This window comes from Macrosteles quadrilineatus, unplaced genomic scaffold (genome assembly GCF_028750875.1).
Source record: "Macrosteles quadrilineatus isolate MER2022 unplaced genomic scaffold, UCM_ALF_1.0 Scaffold_8__2_contigs__length_117827958, whole genome shotgun sequence".
NCBI lineage: Eukaryota > Metazoa > Arthropoda > Insecta > Hemiptera > Cicadellidae > Macrosteles > Macrosteles quadrilineatus.
Window position 1 is genome coordinate 112,116,198 of NW_026542601.1, and position 26,513 is coordinate 112,142,710.

Below are 26,513 nucleotides of genomic sequence, written 5' to 3' on the forward strand. Positions count from 1 at the left end.
ATTGTATCTAGGGCTAGTATTAGTAGGGAGTGACACGTTTAAATATAACCTTAAACAATGTGTCAGGGCACATGAAGATATGTCAGCTATTACATCGAACATGACCACACCAGACGTTTTAATAGCTGATGCCTAATAGAATGCGTGTTACATAATTGTGTACCTATCGAATTGCTGCCCTAAATTAGACTAAAAAGGCATTTAATGGCCAAATACCTTGTAGTTCTTGAAATATTTATTTATTTTCATTAAAAACCAACTCCACTTTTTAAAGTCAACAAGGCCTCTTAGTTTAATATTTGCTTGCTACAAAATTAACTAAAATTAGGGGTGATTTTAAATAAACTATTAGTTGGCTTCTTTATTTGTAAACGATGGACCAACGCAACTAACAAATTTAATTTGTGTAACCTCAAGTAAACTAATCACACCCAGTGGTTTTCACCCTTGAGTATTAAAAAGCAAAGGATTGTTAGACCCTTTAAAATCAGCAATTTTCTTACCACACGTAGTTAGAAACGTAGTTTTCAGTGGTATTTTAACGAGTAAAAACAGTTCTAGATTAAAAATAAGACCATTGGACGAAACGCACTGTAAAAACTACAAGATGCATAAACATAAAAATACTATTATAAATTGATAAACATGGAAATGTAATTTTTGCGATTTGCTATGTTCATACTGCTTAATTAAACGAAATGCCTATAACTCGCCCAATATGTGTTACGAAGTAGATTGCCCAATTACAATGCGATTTCAATGTGTAACATTGTTGTTCAACTAGTGTCAATGCGTATAATGGGTTAATGATAGTGTCAAACTAATTGCAACGTTAATAAGCCTAGACATTTGTGATAATCAACAAATTTCCAAGACGTTGTTTTCCCCACGTCGTCAACATCGCATCAGCAACATCCATCAAAGTCTTTTGACAAAGCAATTTGGGAAGATCAGCGACGGCTCAATATCAAATCTAAGTGTTGGACTCATACACTTTTACTTATTACTTCTAGTGTTTATATAGTCAATGGTACTTCCTATGTAAATACACTAAATATAATTTAATAATCTATTTTATAGATATCAAATACGGTAATAAGTCGAAAATGTTAGTAAATTCTAACTTTTGGTGCAGCCATAATCTTTATTTTTTTATTAAAAGAATAATTAATAATATACATTTTTGGCGATATTTTTAAAAACCTTTTAGTTCCCTACTTTAAGTCATTAAACATTTATTATATATATTTATATTGAAATATGGACTGTACCACATATTGATGGATTCCTAACTACTTTTTGTTCCATTATATTTTTATAAAAACCTTTAACGGACTCTATAAATAAAAAAAAGTTATACAAACCAATTTGTGAGATCCAACAATATTCATGGCAACCAGATGGATCGGACGCTATTGACTGAGTCTCTGAAGTTAAGCATTAGTCACACGTCCAAACAATATTGGACAAGGGAAAATGAGGTTATACACAAGATACAACATATCTATAATGAACTTCTACACAATTTTTATTTGAACTTATTTTGTCTTCAATGGATTCAATGAATTTCCATAAAAGATAATTCTTTGCACACTCAAGATGATATTTTATTCTGAATACTAACCACTACTTAAAAAAGTTTGAATTTTGTTGTATAACTGTTTTTAACTGTGAAACAGTAAATTAAAACCAATCTCATTTTAACAACAAAAAAGCCTTACTTGACCAGGGGATTAGGTTGTGATTGTTTATCGTTTGTCGGGCTTGTAACTATTTCTTTTGTTAAGTTTGATCATGTTTTATCAAGAAATCAACTATTTTAATTGTACTCTAAATAAATTCGTTATTTATTTATTTAATAACATGTATTTTTTAAACGAAATTAGGAAAAAAATTACAAACAAAATAAATTGACAGCAAATTTTCCGTCCTATTTGGTGAATTACAATCCTAAATTTAAAAAGCCGATAAAGGACTCCGTGTAAAAAACTAAAAACAATTAATTTGTCTTTAAAGGTTTTAACGATAAACGAGGGACAGCCATTTTCTTTTAATGAATCCTAAAGACTGAATCCATCCACCCGTGCCATTATGGCTGAAGGTGTCAAATGGTGTGAACGGTAATGGTGCTGAAATCACCCCTTCCATCCTCTCGTCACAACACTACTCGCCAAAATAATGAGACCAGGACAGGATTGTTTTAAAAATAATGTACTGTGAAGCTTAGACACACTAACACTGCTTATTTTGGCTCATTGAGCAGTCAATAATAAAGGATTGAGTTTATATTAGGATTTGATAAACATGCATCGTAAAAGGGTTTTCCATATTTGAATACAAAATATTTTGAATTTAATTTAGTTAATTTATTGGATTATTTATCACTCTGTGATTTCATTTGTCTTTGATAGGGTAAAATAGTTGACAATTAATAATTCATATTTATCACGTTTATCTCTTCATAGAAACCCAAATGTGCTCATATAATTTTTTTTTGTAAAAAAAAACACGGATAAAAAATCTAAACTTAAAACTCTAAAAATGCGTTACACACAGTCATTGTTCTTGTTAACGGTGTAATACTAATCTTCGGTTAAAATTGATAATTGATAACTAACCAACTGTAACAAATTCTCGGTGGAAGCGTGAAAACAAACAAAGTTTAGGAAAACATCCTCATAAATAATTCAGCAACTTAAAATCTGTCTTCGGTTGAAATGGAAATGTAAACCTTTGGCAGAGTTGTAAGTTCGCACTCTATCTTTGCAGATTCCTTCTTCTGGTGTTTTTTTTTCTGGTGTTTTAAAAAGGTATAGAATAAAATGTACCATAGGTTAAGTATAAATAATCGTAATGACATGTTATTACAACATGGTTTGTAGTATCAACTTCTATTGGAACTTGGGGATAAATGTTTTGTTGCTATCTAGATACTTTTTATCACTCACAGAAATATTGGGAATAGCATATTTCTAATACCTACTCAAAGCAAATGGTTCACTTCTCCATCGCGCTACTCTAAATATTTTTAATGCTTTTAAAGTTAACACCTTGATGTAGAAATATATTTTATCTTTACTGTTATTATTATCGAAATAGGGTACAAATCTATAGGTTTTGAAGATATATAATGTTTTATAACAGAAACTTTAGTTTTTTTTTTAATTAACATAGTATACGCTTATTGTTTATTTAATTTAACGATTGTTTGTTTGTCTGAGTTCCCATGTAGTGTGTATAAAAACGAACCTATTGAAAAACTTAATTTTCATTAGTGGAACTATCGTATTGCACGCATTTTGATTCTGTATTAAAATATTTTACCCTACGCAATGGAGTACTAAAAGCCGATCAGATGAGATTTGCTTGTTTTTACAAACGTCGTCAACATCGCATCAGCAACATCCATCAAAGCCTCTTGACAAAGCAATTTGGGAAGATCAGCAACGGCTCAATATCAGATCTGAGTGTCGGACTCGCCATCATTTTGCTTTAAAAGACCCTTAAACGTATAACTAAATGTTTGTTTTTACTATTAAAACATGTATTATTATATTATTACTACAAAGTAGGGCTGCTGTTGAATTGGTTAAAATATTTGACTTAAGATTAATTTTGCTTCCTTTAATCAAGTTTCTAAACAGAAAAAAACAATTTCAATCACTATTCTATTGCAATGTATTTAATATTATTTTAATACGATTTACGGTGTATGATATTTAAAGGAATGCTTATCACATCGAAACATATGTACAGTTGGATTGTGGATAATTATTTTTTTTTTATTTTAATGACGTAAGTCAGGATACTTACCTTTTGTTTAAAAACCAAACATTAAAATAATACCATTAAACGTACCCAACGAGTGATTCAATTGATCGCTATATGTTTCCTTTTTTCAGGTAATTTAATAACACGTACGATGCTGATCAAGAAGTTAGGTACTTTCCTGTTAAAGGGAACATTCATTATTATCGATGATTTTCAATCGATAAATCGATATTAACGAATTGAAACATATCAGCTGAGAACTACGATAAATAAATATTGTTCAGAATAAAAAAACAATTGAAATGAAACTGTTCCAAACCAACCTAACAAAACTAACCAAACTTGCTGTAACATTTAAAAATTTCCGTTTAATATTCCCCACATGCCTTTTCTGTAATCAAACGGAATTTTAAAAATGGTACAGCAAGTTTGGTTGGTTATGTTAGGTTACCTTAGAACAGTTCCATAATAGACAAGATTTTAGCCTGAACAAGATCAATTGTCAATTTGTAATGGATCGTAAAGGGAAACAAAAATATCGATATATCGATTAAAAATCATCGATAATAATGAATGTCCCCTTTAACAGGAAAGTACCAGAAGTTATTAATTGATCGCTCTTAATATATCTTCAACACCTGAATGTGGTTTAACGCAACATAAATGCATGAGCGCCAAAGACGGTATACCAATATAGAAGGCGCTCCTTAAGCACAACAAAGTGTGTTCAAAGTTGTTTATGGGTATAAAACAGTATAAATCTTCTGTAGTCGATGTCATATACACATTATTTTATTGTATAAAATACTGTAATGGAGTCTTAATTTGTTCAATACACTTGCATCGAATGAACCAATAAGGATTACAAATATGAAGGATATAAGGCAGGATGGAGTGAACACGTTTTTGTGAGATGGAATTATTGAGTTCTGAGGTCAAACATTTCCGTCACGTCTGGACAATATTGGCCTGGGGATTGCCAGCCGACCTCTTAAACAAAAGGTAACAAAACCAGTAGGGTATTTCGTGAAAGGTAAACTAAAATGTATTTATTTATCCGTAAACGCAGTTCATTCTGACATTCTGATCGCAAATGTATTTAAATGCAAGTTATCAGCACAGTTAAATTATTTTCCCACATAAGCTCATAATTAATTTTCTTATTTGAATTTGGTTTATTTCAGATTATTATTTGAGTTGTTTTATTAGATGGAGAATAGGTAAGGTAAAGACATGTAATTTGTCTATCCATTCGTATATGTATTCATTCAAATAGGTGCTCACTAAATTTGTTTTGAAGATAAAAGTTGGTTTCTTTAGATATTCAAATAATGCAAAAATTGTAGTGGACGATTAACATCCTTTACTTAATTTGGAAGTTTTAATTTCATCTTAGTTTTTTGCAGCAGATTAAAAATGGATTCTTGAATCACAAAGAGATTTCAGAGAACATTTCAAAGTATTGAAATATATGTATCTTTATTTATATTACCTTAAAAATAGATGAAGTAATAATCTATAGCTTAACTTTACTCCCTGGATAACCTGCATCGCCCCAGGCTAATATTGGCTAGACGTGATGGAAATATCGGACATCAAATTCTATTTAGTAAACATGTTTAGAAACTGAATTTTCGTTTTCATAAATGCGTAAAAGATTAGACAATGAAATAATATATAAATGTATGAGCAAATATAGGAAAGCTTTGGCAATATTGTTCGTAAAAACATCAGTGTGTTAGGTAAGAATACTTTTAAATAAAAATAAATGTATTGTCAGACACATTAAACGCTGTAAAGACTCACAATTAAATAATAAAATTACTTTTAAACTCAATTTTTTTCTTGCGATTACTAAAAACGGTCTCAAAGTTTTAGCTTAAACGAAGAAAAACATGTTATTAAATCCATTTTCCCAATATTGTTTTATTTATGATTACTTGTGTTGCATCTAAATGTTTCCTTTTTTATCTACCTAATCATGATGATTCAATATAGTTATATAATCGTGATAAAAGAAAGGAACCCTAGTAAAAGACTGTAACAATATTCCCTACCAATTGTGTTATTAGGTTCGAGGATCAGTTAAGAAGTTGATGATTTTTTAGAAATCCTATTTAAGTAAAAGTTACTTGTAGAAACGAATAAATTTGTGTATGTGTTAAAACCCTCCTCATATTAAATACGTTATATAATTTAAATTTAGCAATGATACACTCAAAAAAGTTAACCCAAAAAAATATAGCATTAACTATACAAGTTATAGATAATCGTTTTATACAAGATTATGTTTTAACGAATTTGTAGAAACCCCTTGTTTTCCAAGGGAGGAATTGAGTCAGTTATAAAGTATAATTCCAAGATTGGTGGCTGTGATCTCATTTCGTTTTATAGAGGTTCCATAAAAGGCGTTCGTTTGGAAATATACTTTAGTCAATTGGAATACTCTTGTTCAATTACATTTTATAACTTGTAGAAGTAATTGTTGTAGAACGTTTGTAAAACTATTCTCTTGTTATTTAGGGTGGACATCATTCGCTTTATTTTGGACATTGGAAAATAACTTTTGATATACGAATGGGAAATTCCGCTGTGCAACTGGGCGACTTAAATATTACTATATTTCATTTTTATTTTTGTATTTTCAAATTTTTTTTCCTAGGACGCTAGGCAGGAGCCTAGGATTGATTTACAAATGACTTCAGGCTAGACCTATAGTTGTTGTGGCATCACTGAGATAAAATACATTGGTGAATTGGCAGGATTTGAACCCGTGACTTTAGTAACCGAATTCCGTTGCTCTACAACTAGTCCAGCTCGCTCCCCCTCTGTAAAATGTTATTCGCTCTCTTACCTGTAATAGTTGATGTGACATGATAAGTGCTATAGTTGATTTATAATTTTAATTTGGCTTAGTTGAACAACGGAATGATAAAAAAAATAGTGCAAATTTATGGAACAAGGATTTAGTATTTTTCAATTTTTGACGTCGAAAACAGAAACTGGGTCAGTTGTAGTTTAACCAATGTCACTCGGTCTGTGGCTCAAATCAACAGCGTTTATTCATACTAAAGCTGACCGAACTGTTAAAAAATTGGATATCTACAAAAAGTAAAAGGTGTATTATTCTGCAAGAGATTATGTTCTAGTCAGGCTGAGGTTCTACAGTTGCGGTCGTATGTTAAGCTCTGGTGGACTTTTACGCTCTGGTTGTGGAATGCTAATATCATGTATCTCAGTAACCGGAACACCTTGGAGGGGCACGTTGGTTTGAATTGCTTCAAAAAGTTAAATAATCTTTATTCGGGCTTGTAATGGGTCCTATATCAAGAAAGCTAGAGCCTTTGTTAAAAAGAAGGTAAAACAAAGTAACAATTATAGTCAATGCTGGCTCTAGTTTTTACAAAGCTATACATAATCTTACACTTTTCTATTCTCAAAATGCATTCATAGTTAGCTCGATGTGGTTGGTGAGAGTTGCGTTGTGATGGTAATAATGATAGTATTACAACAAAAGTATATTACACGATATTAATGTGGCAATTTAACAAACTGTATCAAACCTGGTGTTAGTTTAAATTCTTGTTGGATTAAAAGCTAAAATTCACTTTTAGCTGTTTTAGAAGCGTAAAAACTAGAATACAATACGTAATTCATAAGAGCGTATTAGGCATAACTTCAAACATTATCGAGGTGTACACACTTTAATTACGTCATCAATACTAATATTTAGTCTGGGTGATGAGATTCGAAACCACGGTTTCTTCGTCAAACCAATTGGTTCATAAAATCATTAGAGCACAATGAATATACAAATATTGAACATATATAGCACACACGAATAATATTAAAATAAAATTATGCGCAGCCGGCCGTATAGACTCGATGCAACTACCAAACAATACAAAATTTCTGTATAATTACTTAACACGTCCATTATTTAATTATTACCATCCTGCAGCTACTGTAGATCATATAAAGCCTCCCAATACGATAAAATATACACAATACTTAATAAATATTGCTATAACACCGGTATGACCAAAACTATCTAGTTGTTCTCAAGTACAAAGGAGTTGCCAATCCGATAAACTCGAAACAACCATCATACATTTACGAAATGAAATGTTTTCAATTCGAGAGGAAAGTACTTTTCTAACAAAACACAAACCATGAAAAATCTCCATTCCCACCAAAGACAGATTTAGGTTGGTGAATGATTTATGAGAGTGTTTTACCAGCAATATTTTTCATACTTTTTACACATTCCTGTTTTAAGCATTTAATGTTATTTCTGTTTCATTTATTGCAAACTTAGCAACAATATTATACTAGAATTAAAATTTAACTTTGAAGTCTTTATAAAGCCTACGTATTTTTCATTTGAAGTAAATATCACATGAGATTATAATTTATTACAATTTAAAATTATTGAGTATTTTTTATGAATAAACTGGCAATTTTTACGAATAAGAATAATATTTTTAGTGAGATTAGTTTTGTAAAGAAAAAAATCAGGTACTGATATGCGGTAATGAACAGTGAAAAACATCTATTTTGACCGTTGTGTTATAATATTAATGTCACTAAATCAACAATTTATTTTATATTTTCTTATTATAACTATTATTTTTCAATTTTTAATGAGCAGAAGATAAATATAAATACTAAGGGGCTTGATATATATTGGAACTAGTTATTATTAGTAGTTAACTTAAAAAAATCATGTTTTACCACATTTGAGAAATATTAATTTTGCTTTTATTACAAAGTTCTAATGACTGATCTCCTTTCGCTGCCAAACATCTGAAAATTTCTATTTTTACAAATGATACTATTATTTTAAAACATTAATAACATGTGATTTATTAAGTCAAAACTAATGATTTAACTTTTTTTTCAATTCTTTATTCGTCAAACATATAAACTAAACCTAAATTCTTTATTCGCCAGCAGATAAAAAGATGGGACAAAAGTCGTAGTAGGCTATGCTTATTTTAATAATACTTTATTATGATTAAATTAACAAAGCAAATTCGTACCGTTTTGTTTTAAAGTAAGATATGGAAAGTAACATGATGCGGGATGAAAAAGCTAAAGGAAACTATTCTACACATATAAAATTATTAATTAATATAAATGCTCTATTTTGACAGTTAAAGTGGCACGTTTTCAGGGATGTTCGTATATATTTTTTCTAAGTTAAGATTATTATCGTGAGAGAAAAAGAGAGAAAGAGAGAATAAAAAGGAATTGGAGTTTGAGGGTTGTAAATGATCGAAGGCTGTAACTTGAGAAGATTTCGCGTAGCCTCATAAAAATGTTATCCGAAGTGTTTCACTGGATTGGAGAAATATTTCTTTCTCTTGGGCAGTCCATCTAAGTCTTAATTAAATGTGTTTCTCGACGTGTTGTTACTGTTACAAGTCGTAGTAAACCGTTTTTATGGTTTATTTATGTAGTTTGAATTGTTTTATGAATTAAAATAGATTAGGGGTTCGTGTCATAACTGTATGTACACGTATTTATTCTTACGCATTGTATGTACACTCATGTGTTTTTATTCAGTACATTATTGAAAAAAAATTGCATAAGAGCGAAAAGTGTCATTATCGTAATGCAAAATAATATTTAACTATTTTATCAAATACAACAGTAAAGTTAAAAGGACAAAAAATTACAAGTCATCTCTACTGACTGACTGTAAAGAGACGGTAAAATCAAAAGAACTCCGTAAAAATAAAAACAATTGTTCATAATCACAACCAAACGGATGCATTCACGATACAAAATATGTTTTAAAATAGTAAATTCATCAATCTGTAATTGTGTACTACATGACGATCATATTTGTTTTCAAATACGATTATGCTGAGAATTAACATACAGGACTGTCATTGTAATTTTGTCTATTTGATAGTATGAATGTTGGTGTTCGATATAAAACTGTTATGCTTAGCGTGTAAAATGGTTACGAAACAACCATGTTTTCTCAATACAAATCTTTAATAAAAACTTCTTAATGTATAGAGGTTGGGTGAGTTATCAAATTTAAAATTTTGAAAGCATATAATTTGATTAAGTTATTTACTACTCCGTACATAACTAAACACATTTCGTTGGTATTAGATATACGTGAATGGTTATAGATACAGATTAAATCATTATTCGTATTGAAGTATTATTGCAACCATTGTCGGAGTAAAAACCCAACTCCATACCTTGGGAACAAACTAGTGGGTAAAGCTATAGCACCTATCATGAAACAAACGCCATAAACAATAGGTAAAGGCCGGCACTGGCCAGTTCACCTTTTCTATCGATTGCTTTAGAGACGCCACTCCACTGGCCAACAGAAATACACCATCATTCAATGTTTCTCTGTAACAAACTTACCCTCAAAACTTCACATTTCTGAATGTTTGATGCTGGATGTTTGATTGTGTTATACTTAGCTTAATGTTATACTACACCACTCCTTGTATATTAAGGACAAACAACATTATCGATTTGCATTATATTATTATATTATTAGAAAAAATGTAATATGAGTTTGCATTTACATATCACCAAGCTTTTTCCGAACAAGATTGACTTTCTTTTTTCGTAGTTCACAATAAAAATGCATAAGAAGGCAAAAAGTTCATATGTTTTAGTAAGTGTATTGGTAACCCAATAGTTAATTCAAACAGAGTAACCTAGTTTAGTCCGGACAAATTCGGATCTAAGTCTATCAAAGTTATAAAACCCTTTATTGAATGAAAAAATGTATGTATTGAGAGGCAAGGGAACTAAAAACAGGCAACCAAAACACTTTACAAAAATATTTTCTCGAATAGTGAATTATAAAACTACTACAGTAAACTCTGCGACAAGACTTTTGCATTCACATAGGGGCATTTCTTAATTATATGCACGAATTTTTTCGAAAGACATGAGTTAGAAAGTCCTCAATGATAACTTATTGATTAATAACATTTTGTTGCATGACACTTATAGCTCACCAGATGGTAGATTCCCTTTTGAAACATACCCTTGAGCTTGAAGTATTGATAACTACGTTTACAAAATGGGTTTTAAATCACGTTACGGTCAATTCATAGGGAACGCTAAGTGTTTTGGTATAGTTAAAAATGAGTACAGGTCCAACACCTTTATTCTACAAATCTAAAAAAAATTAATCAATTATTAATACTAGTACTAAATTACAGAACACATTCCATACACTAACGGACGTATTCCTGCTGAGAAGCGATGATCTAATAGGGAAATGAGAGGAACAATGAAACGTGGGAGGGGATGAGAAAGAGGGAGAATGGAGCGTGGGGGGGACCGAGACAAAATAGGATGTTTAGCCATCTTCACGGTCGGTTAGGAAGTACGGTGATTATCACTTGGTTTTTGTCCCTCCGTCACCTTGTCCCTTGTAAAAACCTCAAGTTCGGTGGGTTCATATGGCTCAACACCTGTGCTCCTGTATGGAAAGCTTGCTAAAGAGGTGTATTGGGTTCAGTCTTACAAGATGAAATCAGTAAAATATAGAGTAAATAATAAGTTTAACTGATCACGAATTTGTTGTATAACTGTTGACATACTGTTAGTTATATTCAGTAAAAATTACCACACGATAACTAAATATAAGATAAATTATTCAGAAAAAATATAACACATGTATTTTTTTAAAGACGTGACACATTTTTAAACGTTACTTAGGCAAAGTAATGCTTTTCCTCTATAATTAGAGATATCTGTAGAGAAAAAAGTTATTCATCATAATATTTAATCATATAAATAGTCACTTTCGTGATACATTTGGTGTAAGTACCATTTAAAATACTAACTTTGTAGGTTAAACGTATCAACGTACCGTAGAAATTTTGTATACTGATGTTCTCCATATACATTTAAGAAATTTGAATTTTGTATAGGAATAAGGATATATGGGTATATGTGATCAAGGCTTATGGATGTATTTTTATACCAAGACCTTAATTAAGGATCGGTACTGTATCCGCAAAATTCACTTATTCTCTTAGAACATTAGCAAAATATTTCGCTAATGGTTTAACAATTTGTACAAAATCCTTCCATTAGAATGAACTAATTACAAACTGCAATGCAAATATGATTAATAAACAATAAAAACATCTGGAAAGTCTCTATCTAAAGTACTATTTTACAGTCAATAGTATTATCCTGATAGTGCTAATCCAAATTATAAGTCCAAAGATGTTTTACATAGGTTTTAAAAATCCTACCACATAACACTACTGTAAATAGATAATCGTACATTTTCAACAAACACTTCGATTCACCTGCAAAACAGTCAACCTAATCCTACAACGATTAATAATCCACTTCACCTAGACCAAAAACAGTTACGCAAGACGAAAAACAGCTACGCAAATTGTTTCTACATGCGTATAAAATCGGCGACGGATAGTTTTCCTCATGCATGATTGACCACGCAGCCTCTGCATGCAGACGACACGCTTGTTATGCTTATAACGGAGCCCTGGATTACTACAATACACCACAATGGACGATCGCACTGCCCTGGATATCGGTTATTCAAATATCTTCAGAGCAAAAACACCATAACAGGATTGCGGGACACGATAACCAGCAAGGTTCGGACGAATTTTGCATCTCTACTTTTTACGCTGGATATGAGCTTGATACTTTTAGTTGGGTATGTTTAATATATTGGAATGTTCACGTTGATTCCTGGTCCTAACACTTCTAATAGCAGTTTATTTGTTTGATAACTATTGAAATATAGCTTGTGATTGGTCTTCACACAAAGAGAGCTTAAATGAACTGTGTTTTAAAATCCAAGCTCTTGAAACGAAAAAAAAATTGTTAATCGTTTTCTCTACTCGAAGTGACACACAGAAAAGGTTTTGTACTCTGACTTTGCAATACAACGTTTATGTTATTTCTTAGTGTTTGTTTGAGATTCATACTAAATCTATACCTAACAAACATGGGTCTTGGACACATTATTAGGTACCAAGTACCTACTATAACATAAAGTAATTGATTATAACCAGTCATTACATAAACTAAAAACCTTAACGATTTCCACGCCATTGTTCAAATTAAACTAATAGGATATACAAAGAAACCAAGTTTAACAATAACATTGTATGTGGCAATAACAACTATCTTAATCAACACTAAAAGGTCCGACGATTTTAGTACTTTGTGTGGTACCATTCTCATATTAAAAAATCCTAAATCACAGTGTTCAAAGTCTAAATTTACTACGCAAGAACAAATCTTAAAATAATAAACTTGTACAATGGTTTGCTTAACCTGCTTATCAATACAACAAGGTATCGTATAGTTAGTACAACAACACTGTTGGACATGGCTGCGTATTAATTCATGCTTTGGCTGAATATTTGAAATGTGGCCGGAATAGATTGGCCCATAATCATTGATGAGTTCTGATTTCCATGCTTTGATTATTTCAAACAGTTGGTGTGATACAAAAGTTTGTTAACGTAATTGAGTTGGTATTACTGAACGAATATGCGGTTCCTAACACAAAAATGGAATGTAAGAATCGATATAAAGTGTTCTTACACCAGCTACCAGGGATTTAGTGATTGTATTATATACGTTAAAATACAACTATTTCAAATACACAGATAATTATGTAAAAAATTAATTACAAATATATATTCTAATAAGTAAATCTTTTCCATGTTGAGGGTATAAGCCTTAATTATTAAATATAAGACACTTGAAGGTAATTATGCGTTTAATGGCCTGAATTTTAAATCCGTAATTTATTATTATTCGTTATATTTTAAGGGTGGATTTAAAGGAGTTTTGTGAATACATGCATTTTATAGGGAATAAGATTTATAACGATAAGAATTGTTTTTTTAGTATTACCTAACCTTGTGGCTTATGTGGATGTGGCAGCGTGTTAGGCGAGAGTTTTGTTGTTTTGCATGTCAAGTTATCAGATCTCCTTCTTGCCTTGCGAGTATTACAATAAGCTATACGTTTGGATCATTATTACAAGATTTAAAAACAAATTAATGTTACATCCTCAAACCATCAAAACACAACATGATTGTCCAATAAAGAACCGGGCTTTAAATTTTGTAAAAGAACGTAATAACAACCCAGTTACTTTAAGTATAACATGTTTATTTGGCTAACTTATGCAACGTAAGACTATTTTTCTATTGAACAATTGTCTCTTAATTTGTATTGTACGAATTAAAGTAATCTAATGTATATTGTGAAATACAATCAGATTATTTTACCAATGTTTAAGACTATATCCACAACAAATTAAAGACATGAAGATGGTAGTGTACTCATTATTATAACATTTCATTGGCAACATTTAATCGAGTTTTTTTCAGTGGTTATGATAAATCCTTTGTATCTGATGCTATATTCATAAACGGTATGATTGCAGATATTTAAATGAAAACACAGTTCATATTCTGTATTATTTCGTACAATTAAATTTTTCTTTACTTGACAAATAGACGAAAACAAATAAATATATTTGTTCAGTGACACATAAAAGGTGATTTGCATTGTATATGGTCTGTCATGTTTAAACCTTTAATTGTTTGAAAAAAAAAATTTGTTTGATTTAAAATATAAAAAAAATAATTGGTTGTTTGTTAAATTTTTTACGTTGCTGTACGCAAATGCCTCAAAAGGTTGGCATGGTATGGAATGCAGTGAGGTAAGCCGTGTTGGTACAGTTAAGACAATTGATAGAGTTTAAGATGTGGCACTGATAAGAAAAAACATGATTTAATCCTTGTAGTCCTAAGCTGAACCATCGAGCTATAAAATATATTTATTTCAATCGATTATAAAAGGTAAAATAAAAAAGCGCCACTGTAAAATTAATTACATTTAAGGATTCCGTTTAAAATCTAACTTATATTTTTATTTCATTTCCAATAATAATAGAATACGAATGGAATTTATCATGAAATAGAATACCTTTCGTTAACGGCAGGTTCAGCTTGTAATACGACTAACCGACGCATAATCTATAATCTAAAGATTTCACGCTTACACGCACACCACGACAATCTTATTGTTTTAGTTCCCATAAAGGGACCTTTGTGTGGAACGCATCTCTTAGTGATACCACCCGCATTTGCCTCCTACCTAGGTATTATCCAGCTGTCTGGTATCATTTATAATGCACCTAGTGAGACAAGATAATGGAATTTAATGTGTACAGCTCCCTAAACTCCCCATTGTCTTAGCATGGTAAAAATAGTGTCTAGGTAATTTTATTAATTAGACTGAGGTTTTTATGTTAAAGTATCCCTTAAACTGTTTACAATATGTGAAACTACAAGCCTGACTCTGAAAAAAATAATTTAATTTGGTAAAAAGATTGTGTTTTTCAAGTGCACTAAAATAAGTTGCGTGTCTCTACATACATTACGCAACATTATTTTTTCGTTTCAGTTAAACAAATAAATGAATCTCTGGAGTATCTAGAAGGGTTTAAATAACTAAGTAAAGGCCAGAGAAATCATTTAATGAAATTTAACTCCTATAATGAATAATTAATCAACATAATGATTGAACAACGAACACTTTCTATACATTCGGATTATTTATTAAATTGTCGAATTTATAATGCCGACTATTTTGACACACATAACATTTGATATTTTACCAATCATACAATGGCATTGCATATATTAAAATAATGTTATTGTTGAAAGAGAATTAAAATCAACGTACTACAGTAACTACGGTCAAGATTATTTTTAATGAAAGCTCACTAATCATTTAAGTCTATGAGCACTATGATTTTTTAATACATAAGTAAATAGAACTTAGTAAAACCTAGGGGAATATTTCACGAAATGTTTGCACCTGCAAGTTTAAAAGTTCGCTAGGCATGCTTACCTAAAATACCTTTGATGCTTAAAAAAACTAGAGTAGAAGATTCTAAAAAGTATTGCTGGTGTTAACATGTTGAGATTTTGTAAAAAAAAAAAAATGTAGAATAAAAAATTACTTTATAACAAAGCTGTGTTGTGGTTTGACACAATCTGAACTGTTTATCAGATCTGTTTCCTGCAGACATGTAGGGAAATCCCTACCTTCATGTATGCTCCAAAGATAACATTGTTTAGCACTGAAGAACTTGTATATTTTAAACACATGAAACCATTTTATTTTTTATTAAAATATAACTAAAGAATATTGGAGTGTTTTGTGTAGTTTATAGGTTCAGGATTAGTATTAGGAAAACAATTATTTTCGTCGAATAAGACGAAAATTTGATTACAAATAGTTTCAAATTATTAATCATTATAAAAATATTATTATCAAAAGTTAAGTCTAATGCAGTATAAGGTAATAACATGAATCTGAACACCAATAATTACAGAATCTAAATATCAATTAGGAAGTGAAAGTGATTTCATTGGTCCATTAGTTTGATCGAAATCTGGGACGCGTTTGCTTAAAGTAAGTTCCTACAAACAAAGGCACTTAGGAAGAGAAACAGTTTAACCGTCAGTTTTGTTGTTACAAACTTCCATTTCAAGTTATTACTTTGCCAAATCGATGATTTATATATTGATTTTACCAGGTTTGTATCCAAGTTACATTGATACATGTTAACCAAACTATCGTACTATATTACCATACACCTGTTAATTTTATTTTATTTTTTTATTTTATTTTATTTCAACGGACATTCCATTTTGTTTGGTGTGGTACTAAAGAATACGTTGTACAGTTCAAGATGACTAATATTAAATAACAACTGTAAACTTTTGACACTTAGACACAGGCAACAAAAACAATAATATAGTAATTAACAACAATAACTAATAGCAAAAACAATAACAAAAACGATCGTATTATATATATAATGTCACAAATGTCACATAAGATCATATAGTACATAGTAGATTTGTATTTCCACCTATCAATTTGACCTTTTGGTTGAAAAACACTAATTAATAATTAGAGTACACCCTTTTAATTGTACATTTATAAGAAAAATACAAAGTGCAAATATGTTAAAGTGCATCTGCTAGTTAAAAAATTATTTAACAAAGATTATACTTGAATTTAAAAATTCAAATTTCAATCCAAACCATTTATCTGTTTGAGCTAATCATGAATATTATATATTTCGAATTACAGATTTGAGGTTGTATGAAAATACATAGATTTGTACAATACTTTAACATCAACAAGAACTAAAAGTTGCATTTCTCTGCCATGCGAAATGTATCCACACGTAAAATAATATCACGTTTGATTAACGATTACTCAAAAATCAAATGTTCCATATAAATCGTTAAAACCCCTAATTTATTTTTATTATGACACCCATCTTCTATAAAACCATGATTATTACCATAATTTAGTGTTATTTTAATATTACAATGTCATAAAAGTATAACACTTATTACCTACCTATTTCAGTACATTACAGACTATCAATCAATCAATGTTCTATCAATGATTATATTACGATGATTTTAATCAATCATTGGCCATACAATGACGGAAGAGTCATATTACAAGTTAGGCAATTTGGCTAAAGAGGTACATTTGTATAATTGACGACAGAATGTAACGGGTTCAACAATGTTTGCGGACTGGTTCAACCAAGCTGTCTCGTTGAGTGACAAAGTGACAGTTGCATAAATCCCTCTTGATTATATTGGATGTATATTAACCGTATCATAGTCCAAATGCTAACTGTTTAACTTGTTAACTAAAATATAATAAAAAGCATGGTGGTTTATTCATGCACGCATTAGTGTGCCAGCTAGATGAAAGTTCGCAAATTTAAAAGGCTTATTTGTTTTTAAATACCATTACGACAACCTTATAAGAATGTACACCATTACACACTTTAAATGATATTCCTCTTTCGTTATCGTAGTCAAAAACTCTTTCCTGCCACCAAACATACAAAATGTCCTGTTCTCAAATCTTGACCATTGAAGATGCTACCATCTCATTACTAGACCGGTAACATGGTTGGGCGGCCGGGCGGAACCCCGCAAACGCGTGCCTAAAAAGTGCAGGAAATGTAGACGACATATGGGCAGGTACCGGCCGAGCCAACGGACGCGATCAGCTGTTTTGAATATCATCCGTTCCGGTTCCGCCGTACCTCTAGGTGTCGGTTGTCAGTTGTAGCGCGACAAGCGAAGCGAGCGGACGTGTCTGGCTGTGACGTTTGTGTGCGTGATGGCGAAGTGTTGTGTGTGGTTTTGTGGACTGCTACTTGTCTTTGTGGATCTTATATCAGGTATTGGCAAATGTATTTTTTTTGTAATAATTATAAAAAAATTTTTCCCCAGTATAAAGCTTGTAGGTGTTTTTGAGACTTTTGGGTAGTTTAAAGAACAAGTGTCTTTCTTTTTGTTACTTCATGACAATTTGTATCCAAACAGAGCTTGACAATTAAAAACTGGTGAATAGGGCTGAAATAGTGTTTATGCACTGTGATAACATTTATTTCATTCATGATAATCTGTATCGACAGCATCCACCATTAGGCAAAAAACATCCTTCAGTTACCAACTTGTATAAGGTTGTTTGTGGAGTTTATTTATTTAAAGACGAGAGTTTACTTAAGAGGTACCTGTAGTTTTTTTATTCAGTTTGTAACTGACCTACTGGCCATTAACGAACATCTAAAAATATCTATGAAGTTTCTTAATCGTAGACTCGTACATTTAAACTTACCTTCTTTATTTTTATATTTTATCTAGGTGTGATGAGCATAATTGATTAAGTTTAACATTAGACATCAATTGAAGTAGTTTTTGAAGAACCCCTTCTACTCCTTAGTGTGTTCCTAGTTTTAATTACCTGTCACATTAAGTCTCGGGTAAAGAGGTTTGATTAGTCCATGACGAAATATCCAATTTGAGATTATAGAGCCCACCCTAAATTCAAAATGTAATAAACACTACAACTGACCATTTGAAAATGGAAAACATTGTTCTAACAGATGAAGACAACAAAACATTTCTCCCTTCGCTTGAGGCTCGTGAGAGTTGTCAAGACTTTGGCTATAAAAGTTGGCAAGCTCCTCCAATTACCCAATCTTCAGTTATAAATCTGTCGCTTCTCAACTCCCGACAACCTGACCCGCTGCCAGCCCCAACAAGCTTGTAGTCTTTGTGTCGATCACGACAACCTTGTTTGAATCTTGTGTTTCAACAAAGAACTAATTGTATTCAGCACGGCCGGGTTGTAGCTTTAAACCTTACACTAGCGTATCTGCTATCAATGCTTCCTTTATGCTGATGGGGAATATAAGGTGATCTCCAAACCTAATTAAGTCAAAGAGGACTTCATATATCAAATGTATAAATTTGTTGGTGATTAGTAGGACTATAACCCGGATACCACGTATGGAAAACATACGGTTGTAAAATTGTCTGAACCCAACAACAACAATCCTAAATGAAATGAGTGCAATTTGGTGATTTGTTGCTAAGATAAATAGACAGCTTGCATTAAATTCATAAACTGCCAAAGAAATTAAAAAACGTGGTAATATTTAATAAATACTACATACAATAGTAACTCTACTGGTAGTTGTCAGTTAGCATCACATTATAGACATTGTAGGCTATTGCGAATAGTTGGTTGGTATAGTAACCAAAAGGTAGAGTGGAGATGTAAACACTAAAAAAACTTCTTCAATTTTGGTATACTGAAAAACATGTTTAAATGGTTTACACCAAAGGTGTACAAAGCCTATAGCCAGAACCTACTAATAAAAAAATATAATTTTTACACTTTTGTCAAAGACTTTGAAACATTCTACAATTTGTACCCCTAAAAATTGGACTTTAGGTTAACATAAAACAAGAAGGTTCAGTGGTTCCAGAGCATGGTCATAAAACAAAGGGTTTCTCCCGATATGAGTTTTTTATTTGGCTATTCATTCATCTTTAACTAAATTAATAAAATTTACTCTAATAACAAAATACTTCGCTTTAAGAATTTTAAATGTTCTGAAAATTTTGAACTTGGAGAACATAAGTGCAGCATCGCGGTGCCTTTGTGTTTAGACTGACGATAATTAGCACATACGAGTTGGGGGGACCCCACCCCTCAGCTCTTCACTTACTACAAGACTTTGAAGTTCCGATCTAACAAAGGCCACTTCACAACTTCTTCTTTTCTCAGCACTGACACACTCTCGGCGGCACTTACTTTGTGTTTCCTCCCAGCTTGGTTATAAGTGAAGTATTACCATCACACCACATTAAAGGAAAGGATACTAACTAGTATGTGCCAATGGAAATTAAAAATTTCTCCAAATGTATTGTATCAAGAATTTTAAATAACAACTCTCCCTGTAAAATTGCTGCATGTGTTGTTTTGATCAGAAGGTGTTCCATTCAATAGGCTTTTTCTTGCTTATACGTATACAGTAGGTTTTTTTTCTACAGTAGTGGGGATCGTAACATCGCTACCAAAGGTATAGCAATGAATGACTCTTATCGACTTATAAATTTAAGTAGTAATATCTTTCAAATACTTTAGTTTTATCAGTACCTAAACATAAGTATATTTTCGGAGCACTACCTCCAGGAGGAAAAACCATAGTTGGATCTACAGATTTATCGAGGTAAACTTTTTATAATTATCATACCACACTACTTTGTAATTGAAATACAATAGTGACGGTTGGGATTTGAACTCATTGCCCAAAAAACAAAACAAGTCACGACCATAAAATCCCACCGATCATAAGCACATCGATCTTAAGCATATTGTAATTAATTATTGGTAAAACGCTAGTGTTTGCTAATTATAAACATTGTTATCTGCTCTGGTTTGAACAGAGGGAATAAACTGTGGTCGCCAGATTACCTTAATGAAAAACTAATCGCTCCCAAATCTCTCTGGTTTATGTCACGAATAATTAATAGTAACTAAACAAAGCTTTCATAACGGATCTGCCAACTACTAGTTTCGAGAAAATTGAATTCCAAGTATTGATTGTTATCAACGTGAGTTTGCTATCACTGCTGAATTGTTGTCAATAGTTGGGACGTTTACATAAAGTTTGGTTATACAGTATCGCTTACACTTTTATGCGTCGAATTAGAATTAAGCTTTGTGTCTAGGTCCAGCCTGAATTAAGCAAACTAGAAATACAATACAAAAAAAGAAATAAATCTACATTTTATCTTCTCAATTAAGCTGCAAAATGAAACCAACTGTAGTTAGTTGGATCTTATAAAATAATAGGAAATACCTTACTTATAACAGACGGGAGCTAAGATTAAGATGATTTAATAGAAATATTTCCCAGTAACATAAAACTAAATGTATCAAGGAGCCAGAATCAAAGTCGAACCAATTACCTGAGTTTAGCTCAAAAGAGACTGTAACACACAGAATCAAGTTGAGAAACTCCAATCAGACCAATTAAGTTTTGTCTGCAGCCTTAGCTGTAAATTTCATCATGGCTTTCTGAAATCTTAGAGACAATTAATTCGACGTTTTCTTCAGACAATTAATTTATTTGTAGGCTAAATAATTTTACGACAGACACTTGATAATCGTATATAGTGTGTTTATTTATGGAGATAAGTTTGATGATAACAACAATTTATCTTTAACAGAACAAAACTGAAAAAAAAATGTTACACTCACATGACTGAATACTGTATTAGCAATGTTAAATAATCTTTTCAAGATAAACCTTTTACTGGGCATATTTTTAATTAAACCTTGTCACTATTACTTTCTTGACTATATTTACAACACATTGATAAAACTGCAATTTGACTATAATTGGTTTACTCGCATTCATATCTAGTATGAAACCAAACTACTATCCTTATAGGGCCAATTTATATTTTTTATGTTAATTTTCATGTTAGTATTTATCGATTCAATAAAAGTTAATATTGTAAACTAATGTAAATCCTTATTTTTTGAGGGTGTCTTTAGGCTATACGATCCTTCCTAACGAACCTCTGGTCAAGAAATATTCCCTAAGTAAACATCAAAGGCTAGAATATTGTAATCAAATGGAAAAATTCATCAGGTTTAATTTTCTCCTCTACAAACTTAGAAAGTATTTACGTCTGAGCGAACAAGCCCTCAGATTGCATCAAGTTAAATTTAACTAATTAGCTTCGCAAATACCAGACTTCTCGATGAGTTGATACAATTTTAAACTTTTGCCCCTGAAACGTTTTTAAATGGCTTAGGAAATAGTTGTTGAAAAATATTTTAGCTACGTTTAATATTTACGTTTATTAGCTAACCAAACAATATTCCTAACCTAAGTTTAAAGCCGAAAATGATTATATAAATGCAATACTTGATTTATACATAACCTTAAATATTAGTGCGTTATAAAACGTTTATCATAAACCTATCAATTAAATTTCAAAAAAATACCATGGTGCAAATTTGAAAATAGGAAATTACTGATAATTGAGTGTTCAACATAGCTATTATTAAATATGATTTATTTTTGTAGATGAATAATTTTATTTTTTTACGAATCTTTACTATTTACTATGTTTTAACACTAATACCTAACATTTAACAAAAGTTATTTTCGATAAAATAAATAAATTTCAAAGCCTCGATAAATTTGTCCCAACAGAAAGTTTTTCAATGATTAATTTTATCGCAATTTCTATAGAATTGTTGTATTAAATCTTTGCCCTGGTGAATTGCATCCAGAGCTCCAAATGATATTGGTTAAAGTACTGGAAACTCCAATTATTATAATTATGCTCTGTCTGCAGGATGAACAGGATATTGAAATTGAATCCTGATAGTTTTCCGGGAAAAACTGTTCCTCTGTTAAAATATTCAAAATACCTTACGAATACATGTACAGACTAAAATGTAAAATAATATTGTATTACATGGATAAAGAATAACTTTTTAAAGAACTTTTTTTTAAAGAAACTTTTTTTAAAGAATAACTTTTTTAAGGTAAAGTGAAATGTTGATCCTGGCATTACAATAATATGTTATACAGTTATTATGTTATTTCTAGAACATTTAAATTTTTTTTGTTTTTCTTGTATTTTATCATCTTTTAAAGTCTAATCGTAATGGATATTGCACAGTCCAAATTTGGCTATTATCCATTTCCAATGTGAGTTCAACATTTTATTATGCGTTCTTATTTGTGTGGGGTTTCCTATATGTTTGTAGTTTTGTGATTTTTTTTTTATTCAGGAATATATTTTTTTATTAAATGCATACAAGATTTTGCTTTTAAAATTTTAGTCAAACAGTTTTATCGGGACTAAAACTAAAACTACCATCTTAAACTAACCATAAAACTAACTCATTTGCCTTGGGGTACAACTAAATAACAATTTTACATTGTACAACATGAAAATAGTAATTTCTTAGGTTTTTGTCACCACGGATCTAGATCTAAATATAGATTTACAAAGTTTTCTGTAATTTCTGTAGTAAGTTTGACTATGGTGCAAAGTTTGCTTGAACAACTTTAGACCAGAAGGAATGCAAACTAAGATTGCAGCAAGTTAAATTGGCTCTGATTCAATATGTAAATGTGAAAGACAATAAGATGTGTGGTTAATCAAAGTTCTGTTATTACTTTTAATGTGTAATTAGAATTCTTTAAGGCAAATACTGAGTAAAATATATTTCTTAAGCCACTATCCAAAAATTAAAAAATATATTTTTTTTTTATTATTTTGTTTTATTACTAGGGTAGACAACTCAAAATATCAATGTTGTGTAGACCCCTTACAACAAACTATACAATTAAATATAAGAAAAAATATATCGTTACTTACATACTTATAAACAAATGCAAATTTACTACTAAATCACAAAATGTACTCTTTATAGTAATCACTTAAAACATTAAATTTTACCTTTATTCAATTTCAAAAATATATGACCCTTTCTTTAAAAAGCCTACTCGATTTGTTATACTACTTAAAAAGGCTAATAGAATTTACAGACAATAACAACAGAACTTACGTTAGTCAGAAATAAGCAAAGGGCATAGTAACAAACAGCTGATAGGAGTACTAACCTTTCTCCAAGAACAATCAATTCTGCATGGTAACCGTTTTCTAAAGTCGCGCTAAATAAAAATATGAGATCATAATTTGTCTTTAAGTTATCCTTTTGACTACAAACTAATCTACTACTAATATTGTGTCTATTCATATGTATCCGTCCGCCTAACCAAAAAGCTTGAATCATAAATTATTCCTTCAACCTGAATCAATACCCATAGAGCTCAGCCAGCTTAAGTGTTGTAAGAAACTTGTCTTACCGAAACGCGGTTTTCACTGTCCCATCAAATAATCCTGTGGCTGTGCATATTAAACTAGTGCCTTCCCGAATAACGTGGCACTCCTCCGAAATGCATCACAGAAAAAAATTCTCTAAATAATGTTCCTTCAAAGCACTGAGAAGCCGAATATTGTGACCAGAAAGTACGAAAACTTAAAGAATGGTGAAAACTAGAGGTCGCTATCTCTTCTCTATCCAAAATGGTAGCCCGTCAAATTTTGTAGAAAATCAATGGTAAAACTGGTTCGTAATTGTAATATTGGCTACCATTTTGGATAAAGAAGAGATAGCGAACTCTGGTTTTCACCATTCTTTAAGTTTTTGTAAACTCTTCAAAATGATGTGTCACTTGATGGGGGTTTACTTTGAAAATATTTTAGTTGCCCCCCAAATCCCCCCTTTTCCCGGACACTAAAAAATTTTAAATGTAAACCCCCATTTTTTGATACTTTGTTTTAAAGTGTTTACAAAAACTTAAAGAATGGTGATAACTAGAGGTCGCTATCTCTTTTCTAACCAAAATGGTAGCTAATATTACTATTACGAACCAATTTTACCATTGATTTTCTACAACATTTGACGGGCTACCATTTTGGATAGAGAAGAGATAGCGACCTCCAATTTTCACCATTCTTTAAGTTTTTGTAAACACTTCAAAATGAGGTGTCACTTGAAGGGGGTTTACATTTAAAATATTTGAGTTACCCCCCAAATCCCCCCTTTTGGGGGGGGGGCACTCAAAAATTTCAAAATCATAAAATGAAACTTCCTGCTGCGATTGAACGACCACCAAAAGTATATCTCTGTATATGGGAAAAATATTAAAGAGGGGGGGGTCTTGACTTTCACCCTGTATAGTAAATATATTAAGATTGTTTTAGATTCTTGGTTTGTATAGGTAACATTTATTTACTGTTGTTAATTTATATAACTGGCCTATATAATTGTGGTGAGACGTTGCATTGGAAATCCAAAGTGTCTCATGAAACACTTTTTACTCTTTTAACACACAATTACCTTCTATTATTTGCGTTTGATATTTCAAATTTACTTAAAAAAGTTAACCCGTCATATATTTGATACCTCTGCATGCGGCTAACATAATTGTAGTCTTACCACACCCTTACGTCATAACGGAACACCCGCCAGAGTACTTTACAGCACCATTGTTTCACTCCCTGGTTATCGCGGTCAGGGAGAGGAGACTAGGATCGGACGTCCGACGGTCCGTGAGCCACGGGGTGGTCATGGTACGACGGCCGGGTCGGAAATGCCCGTAGAAATTCATCAGTTACACTCCAAGAGCCAAGCGAGTACTAGCTCATTACTTGGCTTCCTTTATGGATAATCTACAAACTGGATTTAAAGTTTACTCATATTGTGTTATAAAATAGTTTTACCAGTACGGTAGTTTTAATAATTTCATCACGATCATGTATTTTTTTATGTTTTAGTTTGGTTTCTTCAGTACACAAACCTGCTATGGATGTTTCAAATTCTCTTTATTTATACCTTAGTAAAAGAGTAACTTGCTTTACTGGTAGAGCTGTATGTCAAATTCGTTTTATATGGACTCTAGGTTATTGTATTCCTAGTTTATTCGGTTTGCAACCATGATCCAGAAAATAATTAATTAACTTATTTGTGGAACTAATATTTTTTATGTAACTGGAACTAATAATCGCTTACCAGTAATCGTAATACTATAACGTATGGGCCAAGGTTCCTTTAACAAATAGGATTGGCTAGAATAAAAAGTTTGACAATTTTATATAAATATTTCAAGAGACAAATGAATATAATAACTTACACTTTATTTGATTTGTGTATACCTAAAATTGAATTATTTCCCAAATAGGTGCTTCTCATACTTATTCTTGGAATAAAATATTTTGTTTGCTGTATCAGAGTTTCCTGTTATCACTCTGTAGTGCAAAGTCCACTGTCTGCGCAAAAATCAGTGTCAGCTTTTTCGCTACTGCTTATCGTCAGTTGGCGCCAGTCGCGACAGTTGCGACAGCAATATACTAGCAATCGAATGAATCATCATACCTGCTGAAACCAGTCATACTTACACAGGAGTTGTGTTTGTATTGCTTCCAAAAATATCTTTGCTTGCTCTAAAGCTTTGACTTTTTCATGAGAACTCCATGAGAAGATCAGTACTTTCAATTATTAATTCACCAATAAGTAGATAGTAAAGTAAAATCGATCGGATATGTTTTCAAAGCAGTTTTACAAATAAAATATGTTTATATATATAATACAATGAGGGCAACTTTAGGAGGCTACATAGCATTATTGACTAATTCAAATTAATGCCTAAATTACCACTTACAAACAAAAACTGGAAAAAGATAAATAAAAATTAAAAGGTGTAGCTTCTGATGGCACCATGTTAGTGTCGGAGT

At 31.3% G+C, this 26,513-nt stretch overlaps 1 protein-coding gene across 3 annotated transcripts in view; it reads left to right on the forward strand.

Annotated features, from left to right (window-relative positions):
- Nucleotides 1-26,513, forward strand: part of LOC129001848 (uncharacterized) — a 196,011-nt gene that overhangs the window by 72,692 nt on the left and 96,806 nt on the right. Inside the window, exon 1 of one of the 3 annotated variants that reach the window (XM_054429303.1) lies at nt 17,936-18,067. The exons of the other annotated variants lie outside the window; for them this stretch is intronic. Coding sequence (XP_054285278.1) covers nt 18,007-18,067 — 61 coding nt within the window. The 5' untranslated portion in view covers nt 17,936-18,006. Of the gene's footprint in view, nt 1-17,935; nt 18,068-26,513 lie in introns of those variants that run through there. 3 annotated transcript variants of the gene reach the window in all.